The 10637-nt window shown below is 32.6% G+C and overlaps 1 protein-coding gene and 1 long non-coding RNA gene across 2 annotated transcripts; both read right to left on the bottom strand.

Annotated features, from left to right (window-relative positions):
* Positions 1-4553: 4553 nt before the first annotated feature.
* On the bottom strand, positions 4554-5670 carry LOC145821252 (uncharacterized). Its single transcript, XR_014363276.1, has 3 exons — positions 5590-5670; positions 5375-5497; positions 4554-5290 (listed from the first exon to the last, which is right to left on the bottom strand). It is a non-coding gene; the product is annotated as an uncharacterized LOC145821252 (long non-coding RNA).
* Positions 5671-5718: 48 nt separating this feature from the next.
* Positions 5719-10357, bottom strand: LOC114256633 (protein FAR1-RELATED SEQUENCE 5-like). The gene is made up of 8 exons (XM_082918767.1): positions 10226-10357; positions 6816-8936; positions 6651-6719; positions 6476-6544; positions 6300-6362; positions 6125-6193; positions 5949-6011; positions 5719-5811 (listed from the first exon to the last, which is right to left on the bottom strand). The coding sequence occupies exons 1-8, from the start codon at positions 10355-10357 to the stop codon at positions 5719-5721; spliced, it is 2679 nt and encodes an 892-aa protein (XP_082774893.1).
* Between the last annotated feature and the right edge of the window lie 280 nt (positions 10358-10637).

The raw sequence follows: 10637 nt of genomic DNA, 5'->3' as shown, positions 1-10637 counted from the left end.
TCTTGACATTATTATTCATAAAAATAATATCTCACGTAAGATAGAATCCCAACCTCATAAGTCAGATCCATCATGAATGTGAAGTGGATCTTCTATTTACATAAAAAAAAAAAAAGTTGTACTCAATTTGATTTGTGAAGCAGTAGAAAATAAGTGGATCTTCTTTTTATATAAAAAAAGTTGTGCTCAATTTGATTTGTAAAGCAGAAGAAAATAAGTGGCTCTTCTTTTTATATAAAAAAAAGTTGTGCTCAATTTGACTTGTGAAGCAGTAGAACTCAACCGAAAACATCAACCACCTTGTTTGATTTTGATTTTAAAAATACATATATTTTTTATTTTTTGTATTTTTTATTTTTTATTTTTAATAAATTTTTTTAATATTTCAAGTAATTATTTTAATTTTTAAATACACTTAACATAAATATATTTAAAAAATATAATATTTTTGAAAAAAATTTAAAAAATTTACTAAAACAAATACAAAAATTCAATACATTTTTTTTATTTTTGTGTATTTATTAATTTTTTGAAATATTTTTTCACAAATATTTTATTATTTAGATACATCCAAATAAGGTGTATCTAAAAAAGTAAAAAAAAAAATTTGTTTAAAATTTTAAAAATATTTACTAAATACAAAAAAACACGAAAAGTAAAAAATTTAATTTTTTAAAAACTAAATTCAAAAAACTGAAATCAAACACACTGAGAGCTCGTTTGGGATATGGATTAACTTTTTAGCTTTTGATTTTTTGATTATTTTAGCTTGAGATTAAAAAGTCTCATTTGAGATAAACTTTTTAACTTTTTTAATTTTTATAAGAGAATAAATGAAATAATTATAAATTAAATATAATATTTTATTTTATTTAATTAAAATAACATATTTTATCTTACATAATTATCTTAGTTCCAATGTTCTTACCAAAAAAAAAGCTCTGAATTGTTCCTGTTTTATGAAAAGCATACACCTCTTTTGGAAGCAGAGACTAGTGAGTTCAGATCTTCGGCCGCTGTTTCCAGCCGCGCTCCCAACAGCGCTACAAAACGACGTCGTTTTGTATATAATTTTTTTTTTTTTTTCCCTTTCTTTTCTTCTTATTGACCTTTCCCCTTTCCATTTGAACCCTAGACAGAGGAGAGGAGACGAAGGAGACACGAAGGAGAGGAGAAGAGCGAAGGAGAGGGGAAGAGCTGGTGAGGCCATTTTGTATATATATATATATATATATATTTTTCCTTTCTTGTCTTCGTATTCACCTTTCCCCTTTTTTGAACCCTAGACAGAGGACACGAAGGAGAGGAGAAGAGCTGGACGATCTGAGGGAGGCGACGATACAGGACGACTCGAAGGAGAGGAGAAGATCTGGACGATCTGGAAGAACGAGGTTCGTTTCTCTCCCTTTCCATTCTTTTCGATTTTTCCCTTCCGATTTTCGATCCAAAAGGATGGTTGTTTTATTCTGTGCTCATCAAAATTTTGGCTAAAAGGGGACAACTTCATGGGGAATGAAACAATAAATGAAGTGAGGATGCAAACACATTTTGGTAAAGATGCGATTACATCAACTTTGATTTGGGACAAAGATAAACCAGTAGAGGAAACCTTTTTCAGAGGAACCAAAAAAAAAAAAAAACATAGTGAATTAAATACAACTTCCTAGTGCAGAAATTTTTATGCAAATCCCAGTTGAGTATCCAAAGTTTGTATAAAAATGAAGGGAAAAAAAAAAAGAAATTAATAGCATTTGGGTTTGCAACAATTCTAGGAAATCATATTTGTTCACATTATAATTAATGTATATCAAAATTTTAAATATTAGCCCATAGATATTCAATACAATACGAATTGTGATTTTGGACAGTGCCATAGCACCTATTATTACTCGAATAGATGCATTTTTTTTTAAACCCATTTTTACCCTAAATTAGTAGATCACATTAAGTCCTTGAACGGAGAATAGAATATCTCTCGGCTAACCCAGCTTCGTCTATTTTTTTGGACCAACAAGGGATTATTACAAAAATATTCACCTGATATTCATAGTCTTAGACTGATATATCGGTCATCAATTAACACAGTCTAATATCATTCGATATATAATCGTCGATTGATATGTCTATTTAAAATCATATTATGTATGCATGTCAACGGATATAGGGATGTCAAAACTTTGGATACCTTGTTTGATGTGGTCACTGCTCATGCTTCTGTACATCTGTTTGGAACCAAAACAACCAAAAAAACAAAAACAAAGATATGCATTACTTACATGGTGAATCCAAAGTCATCTCACTTAAAGAGAAACGAAAACAAAAACAAAAAAACAAACCTGGAGATGACTTTTGACATGTGAAATGGTGAGTCCTCTCACATCCATCAACTGAAGAACCAGCTTTGGTGTTGCTTCTACAAACTAGAAAGAACAAAAAATCCAACAACATATATCTTTATCAAAGAACATATATCTTGGAATTGCTGAACACTTATTATAATTCTCCTTTAAAATGACTTGATTAGCATGAGACAATATTTGCAGATCGAGACTGATAAATTGGTCAATCTTTACAGGAATTCAAGCAGAAGAGGGAATATAGGACAGAATTTGGATATAATTGTGTTTCAAAATTGGTTCAAAGGGCATGCTTCTAGTCATATTTAGAGTAGAACACAACCAAGAGAAATTATACGCACCCATCGCATTTCTTTCAATTACAGAATAGATAACTAGAAAATAAAGTAGTATGATAATCATTTTTCATCTGCATCTGTCACTGTAATTGAGTAAACTGCAAATGAATTTGACCCAAGTTTTTCAAAGTATGCTCCTATAACCTGTAGACATTACAAATGCACCACATTGTTCTAAATTCTCAAATTGAAGTAGTTTTTAAATTTTTAATAAATTTTTGTTATTCTCAAAGTCACCTAACCCAAACCTGGTAGTCCTATCCTACAATAGTAGAAAAAACCAAAGCATTGTTGCATTCACATTGGTAGGATATCACATATTGAAGAAAATGATGCGATTTGTAACATACAATAGTAAACAAGTACATTGAAGTGAATCACATTATAATTACATAGGAGGCATTTTCCACACTACCATTGAAGATGGTCTCATACATGGAAGTCTATAGTCATTAAAGAAGTCACCGAATACGGCTCACTCTTATATGTCCATTCCCAATATGGCTATCATTTTGCCACATAGAACTATGTATTTTTTATTGATTACTTTTTTAAAAAAATAATATACAAGTTCACTTTTTAAATCAAATGATATTTAAATGAGATTATTGATTAATAATTAGACAAGATATGAGAGAAAGAGTTGCTTTAAATATTGTAATAGATTGTTGAAAATGTTGGAATATGAAAGTGTCAAAATTTAAATGCCAAGGTTTTTGTTTATATATGCAAATGTAAATATAGCAAATTAACCCTAACTTCATGGAAGTCTCAGAGCTTCCTATTTAGGTGTATGTAGGAATGATATGATTGAAGTTGAATGTGTATATAACTTTACTATGAATTGTGTGCATAATTTTGCAGATGTCAAGTTCAACTGTTAACGGAGGTACCTCAGATCAGTTGACGTTCAACAACAGAAATTGCCCTAAATGTCATAAGAAAGCAACTATTCAAATTTCGGAGACGGAATAAAACAGAAACAAATTATTTTATTGTTGTAAAAATTGCGGCGATTTTATGGGATGGTGCTTGCCTACAAATTCACAAGGTAAACGTGAAGGAGTAGTGCAAATGGAAAATATGTCAACTGTCACCGAACAACAACTTCGACTTATGAATGAACAACTTCGATTTCAAAGCGAAGAACTGCAATTTATGAGGGCGAAGATGCTTAAGTTGGAAACAGACATAAATCAAAATTCGAGTCGTATTTATGGGTTGTGTATCTTGCTTGTAATTGGGATCGTGTTAGTTATAAAAATGTAATATTTTTTTAATTTTTGCGACCCATGGCAGCTAGTGGCAGGTTGTATGGTTATGTGGTTAGGTAAACTATATCTTTGTATGGTTAACTGGACTTGTTAATTTTGTATGGTTATATGGTTATGTAATGAAACTTGGTTATTTTGTTCATTTTGTCCAGCAGAGCTGTGTAATCTGTGTAATCAGTTTGTATGGTTATGTTTTGCACTTTGTGTAGTTATGATTATGTTCAACCTGTCCGTTACAGGGTGTAATGAAAATAGGGAATAAGTGTATTTTCTCCATTACAGGGTGTAATCAAAACAGGAAATTAAATCAAACCTGTCCATTACATTACAGGGTGTAATCAAAACAGTAAATAACCGGAAATAAGTTCAACTTGTCCATTACATTACATGGTGTAATCAAAACAGGAAAATTTAAAATTCGAATTGAAGAATGGCGTTTGAAGAATTATAATGGAAACCATAACATGAAGATTACCACAATTAAGTGGACAGTCCAACCAGTACAAAAAATTGAATGGAAAAACAAAGTAAACTATAAATCAAACAAAGGATTCTGACCGTATTAATGAAGAATTTATCATGTGAAGTAAAAAAACATCATCGTTCTTGGGTGTAATAAAAATGTACGCAAACATTCAAATCCCCACCAAACATGAATACTTAATACTAAACTCTCACCCCTTCTTGGGTGTAATAAAAAATGTCCATAAAAAAATTCAAATCCCACCAAACATTACAAATACATAAAAAAATATATCCATAAATGTACGCAAACATTCAAATCCCCACCAAACATGAATACATTAATACTAAACTCTCACCCCTTCTTGGGTGTAATAAAAAATGTCCATAAAATCCCACCAAACATTACAAATACATAAAAAATATATCCATAAATGTACGCAAACATTCAAATCCCCACCAAACATGAATACATTAATACTAAACTCTCACCCCTTCTTGGGTGTAATAAAAAATGTCCATAAAATCCCACCAAACAATACAAATACATAAAAAATATATCCATAAAAATTATACAAATCCCACAAAACATTACAAATACATACAAAAAATTGTCCATCAAAAATATCCAAATCCCACCGATCAAAAAAAAAAAACACCCAAATCCACAAATATAATAACATCATCGTTCAGTGCAAGCCTTCCAGGGATGTCCATCCACACGACTGTCAGCAGGACTATGTGAGGCTTGTGACAGTTGGACTGCAGTACTATCTCGAAGCAATTTCTGAAACGATGTCGGAGTGGGATACAGTAAAGGCATTGAATCATGCGGCATTGACTGAGGCGTGTTATTTCCCTGCAATAGTGATACATGTATTAAACCTTTTTTAGAATCTATACTACATTTTCAATGTAAAGTACGTAACCAATTACAACTCACATCATATGTAGGATACATGACATGATGTACACTTGTACGACCCATGGCAAATGAAGGTTGAGATTGGGATTCAGGTCGAGATTGGGATTGAGGTTGAGAAATATAGGTTGCACGACCATCACCCTAAAGTAAACCAACGTAAAAAAATAAAGTATGAATTCAAAAATAGTAATAAATTATTTTCATTTTAGAAAACATACAATATGAAATATTACCTCGGCATAATTAGTATGACACATGGAAAAAGAAAGTTGAGATTGGGATTCGCGACCATGACCCTAAAGTAAACCAACACAAATAAAAGAAGAATGTCTATCAAAAAAAATAATAATGTATTTTAATTTTTAAAAACATACAATATGAAATATTACCTGAACGTAATTACTACGACCCATGCCAGAAGGGGGTCGAGATTGACCTTGTGGAGTGTAAACACCCTAAAGTAAACCAACATAAATCAAAGAATAAGACTATGCATTTTAAAAACAATTCATAATGCATTTTCATGTTCAAAAACAAACAATATGTGATATTAAACAAACAATACAAGGTTGCACACAAAAGTAAAAATTACCTGAGTAGAAATATTACCCATGGCAAAAGGAGGTCGAGACTGACTTTGTGGAGTGTAAACACCCTAAAGTAAACCAACATAAAGCAAAGAATAAGACAAAGTTCATAATTTCGTATGAGGTTCAATCTCCTAACGTCTATGCATGTCAAAGGTAAACACCCTAAATTACATATTACCTGTATCGAATGATTACCCATGTCGGAAGAAGGTTGAGATTGACCTTGATAAGTAGAAAAAGAACCATCCTACGTGCATCACAAAAGACCAAAAATAATCAATATAACGCTACTAGTTGCAAGAATAATCAATCCATCAAATTAATACAAGGTTGCACACAATAGTAAAAATTACCTGAGTAGAAATATTACCCATGGCAAAAGGAGGTCGAGACTGACTTTGTGGAGTGTAAACACCCTAAAGTAAACCAACATAAAGCAAAGAATAAGACAAAGTTCATAATTCCGTATGAGGTTCAATTTCCTAACGTCTACGCATGTCAAAGGTAAACACCCTAAATTAAATATTACCTGTATCGAATGATTACCCATGTCGGAAGAAGGTTGAGATTGACCTTGATAAGTAGAAAAAGAACCATCCTACGTGCATCACAAAAGACCAAAAATAATCAATATAACGCTACTAGTTGCAAGAATAATCAATCCATCAAATTAATACAAGGTTGCACACAATAGTAAAAATTACCTGACTACAAGTATTACCCATAGCAACAGGAGGCTCATATTGACCTTCAAGAGTACAAAAACTATCACCCTGCAAACAACCAAATTATTTAATAAATTATTTTTGTAACACACATAACACAAAATTGATAACACATAACAATCAGACATAACTTCAATTAATTACCTGCTTAGATTGCATTCTTTTCTTTTTCGCAATATATTTTTCCATCCCGCCCTTGATCCTCCTTCTTCCCTTAGTAGTTGCTTGTCTTTTCTTCAGTCCCTTGGCTTGGATTGGACAATCTACTTCATCACTCTGTGGGCATGTGTTAGCTAAGGAATTTCTGAATTCAGTGATCTCCACTTGACCAAAAGTGTGCACACTTAATTTTTCTTCAACCATGACACTCAGTTCTTCACCTTTTGCAAGTGACAAATGATAAGTTTCTTCACTTTCGGCGGCTCTACTTGCTATAGCTCTAAACATATTCATCAATGACCTATATCGGTCGCTTTGATGTAGTTTGACATCAGCCTTCACATCATACCCACGCCTATCTTTCACTGTTTCAGCCCTTGCTTTTTTAGTCCATCGTTTGAGTATGTATTGTGCAGGAAGGTCCTTTGCATTGATTATCTCTCTAAGCACCTTTAAACAATGTTGACACACTATGCCCTTCACTTCAAATTTCTTGCAACTACAACTCAAAAAGCCATCTCTATCCATTGTCACATTCTTATCTTTTTTTCCATCTACATCCGTTTGAATTGTGAATATGGTACTCTCACCATCATGAATAGTGCCTACAATGGACGCTTCAATGGACTGCACGTACTCATTTTGGAATTCCTCAAAAATTGTTTTGGTGTAAATATCAGCCATTTGCTTTAACATCACAGTTGGAATGGCAACCCTTGGCAATTTTTGACACAAATTATACTCGGCTTCTAATTCTTTATACCTTTTGTCATAGAGCACCCTCTCAAAATGCTTGAAAAATTCCATCAAGTTATGATCACAATTGAGATAATCCTTCAAAAATGCATTGAATGATTCACTTAGTTGAGTAGTACTCATTCCAGCTGCCCAAGAATTCATAATATATGGCCAACCCCATTTCTCCTTCACACCAAAAGTTTGCGCCAACCAATGATTGTTGTGTGCATCATACCTATGAAGCATTTGGTCCCATTGTATTTTGAATTCTTCTTCATCATCAATTTGATGCATAAATTTTGAAAAGACACCCTTTACCCCAACATCTTGAAAGAGGGAACTCACATGCTTCACAGCATTTTGCATCAAATGCCATGTACAAAGTCGATGGTTTGTACTAGGCATGACAATGGGAATGGCCTTAGCCATCGCAGCATCTTGATCGGTGAAAATAGTTTTTGGAGCTTTGTTTGACATTGCCTCCAAAAAAATCTGAAACAACCATGTGAATGATTCGGCAGTCTCATCATACATCAACGCTGCACCGAATACAACAGTTTCTCGATGATGATTAAATCCAACAAAGGTTCCAAAAGGTCTATGTTCATTATTTAATTTGTAAGTAGTGTCAAAGGTCACTACATCACCAAATTGAGCATAGTCCATTATCATTTGTGCATCCGCCCAAAATATGTTACTTATTTGCTCTTCACAATCTAATTGGACTGCATAATAAAAGGATGGATTTTCTAAACTTTTCTTACGAAAGTATTGCAACACACTACCCGCTTCTCCATATTCCAAATCTTTTTGTCTCTTCGATCTCAAGTAATTTTTTTGGTCCAATTTGGTGAAGCCAAGTGATGCTCTTCCACCAGATTCCCTACCAAATAGCTCATAAGCAGACCTAAGAGGAATTCCAGATTCTGCAGCCAATTCTACTTCAATTGCTTGGGTGGTAGATATTTTTCTTTGGGATGGCAACATATGAATGCACTCTTGAGGCACAAGATCATGATTATGATGTTCAACAAAATCAATGGCAACATATTTTCCTAAATTTCTATCTAACTTGATACTAAATCGAGCACGACAACCACACCTCACCTCTTGTCTCGGAAATTTTACTAGTGGATCTCGCTTGTCAATACCCCGAGTTCCCTCTTTGTAACATACAAAAGTCCGTGAAGTTATTTCCTTAGTATGTTTGTTCTTGTGTGCATATAGCTTCTTAATACTAAAGCCCACCTTTCCGCCATAGGTATTATAAAAATCATATGCAGCTTGTTCAGAGTCAAATGACATGCCCAATTTTGGCTTCCAACCACAATTAGCCAACTCATTAACAACATTATTTTCTTCGATTACCTGCAATTCGATTTATAGGTTATGGGGAGTGGTTTATTAAGGTAGTTTTATTTTATAATTTTGTAAATCTCTCTGAAATGATGGACTAGATCATAGTTATAAATGATATGTTTTATATATAACTATCATAGTTACAAATGATATTGAAAAATCAATCATAGTTACTAATCACTCTTCTTTATAATTACTAATTTCTGAATTCACAAAATCCTTAATTATATATAAATCCTTAATTATATATAAAAATTAATATCGAGAAATGTATAGAGAAAAATTAATTATTTTATAATTTTGTAAATCTCTTTGAAATGATGGACCAGATCATAGTTATAAATGATATCTTTTATATATAACTATCGTAGTTATAAATGACATTGCAAAATCAATCATAGTTACTAATCACTCTTCTTTATAATTACTAATTTCTGAATTCACAAAATCCTTAATTATATATACAAATTAATATAGAGAAATGTATAGAGAAAAATTAATATATACATCGGTATATTTGTATATACTGGTATAATATATACTTATTTCAATCTCTTTGTAATGTCTGAAAAATTATATTTGATACGACTGAAATAGAGAAATTAGTCTGAAAAATTAATATTTGTAATGTCTGAAAAATTAGTCTGAAAAATTAAATTGTATATAGCACTGGTATATTTGTAATACATACAAATACAGAGATACAAATACAGAGATGGGCAAACAAAATACATACAAATACAGAGATGGGCAAACAAATACAGAGATGGGCAAACTCTCTCCCTCTGGTATCAGTTATTTTCTGTTAAACTTTTTATATCTGTTATCAAGGTTCACTTCTCATCTTCTAATACTAATGCCCCTTCAAAAAGTTGCTTTTTTGCACATCTGGATATGGATTTTGCTGAGCATTTCAATACCAGTTTTGAGTTGTAACCCATCAATTATTTCTCAACTTTATTAATTTTTCTATCTGGGTTGCAGAAAAATTAATATTTTATTATCTATTATTCACATATTAAAACAACAAAAATTATATAGAGATGGGCAAACAATTATTTCCCAACTTTATTAATTTTTCTATCTGGGTTGCAGAAAAATTAATATTTTATTATCTATTATTCACATATTAAAACAACAAAAATTAATAAAGTTGATTATCCATACAAAATACATACAAATACAGACTGACATATATACACTGACATATTTGTAATGTATACATTGATTATCCATACAAAATGTAAATACACAGACTGAAATATACATATATACATAACACAGAGACTGAAATTTACCTCGCCGGACTCGCGTCCATCCGCCATCGTCGCGTCACAGCCGGACTCGCGTCCCTCTGCCATCGTCGCGTCACCGCCGGACTCGCGTCCCACCGCCAACCTCTCTCTATTACCGTCCACTCCGTCCACCATCGTTCTCTCCGTTCTCCAGCGCCTCTCTTCTCTATCTCTCTCTATCCAGCTGCGTCGTTTGTTAGGGCAAAACAAAACAGAGAAGATGAAGTCAAAAACGATCAGGCGGGAAATTCGAATTTTTCGGAACCAAAAAAAAAAAAAAACCAACTAAACAAAACGACGTCGTTTTTTAGCCACAAAACGACGTCGTTTTGTAGCGCTGCTGGGAGCGCGGCTGGAAAGAGCGGCCGAAGATCTGAACTCGAGACTAGTTGCTTGTCTAAACTTATCATTATTG

Source organism: Camellia sinensis, chromosome 3 (genome assembly GCF_055761805.1).
Source record: "Camellia sinensis isolate YWXY chromosome 3, ASM5576180v1, whole genome shotgun sequence".
Taxonomy (NCBI): Eukaryota; Viridiplantae; Streptophyta; class Magnoliopsida; order Ericales; family Theaceae; genus Camellia; species Camellia sinensis.
Note: the sequence above shows the minus strand (reverse complement) of the source record. Positions and strands in the feature narration are given on the sequence as shown.

What these genes read in the sequence shown, in the direction of transcription:
- LOC114256633 (XM_082918767.1), bottom strand. Translation starts at nt 10,357, where the DNA reads ATGGTGGACGGAGTGGACGGTAATAGAGAGAGGTTGGCGGTGGGACGC. An exon ending in ATGGACGCGAGTCCGGCGAG is followed by an intron (nt 8,937 to 10,225) that starts GTAAATTTCAGT and finishes ATCGAATTGCAG; the next exon opens with GTAATCGAAGAAAATAATGT. An exon ending in TGGGTAATATTTCTACTCAG is followed by an intron (nt 5,812 to 5,948) that starts GTAATTTTTACT and finishes GGTTTACTTTAG; the next exon opens with GGTGTTTACACTCCACAAGG.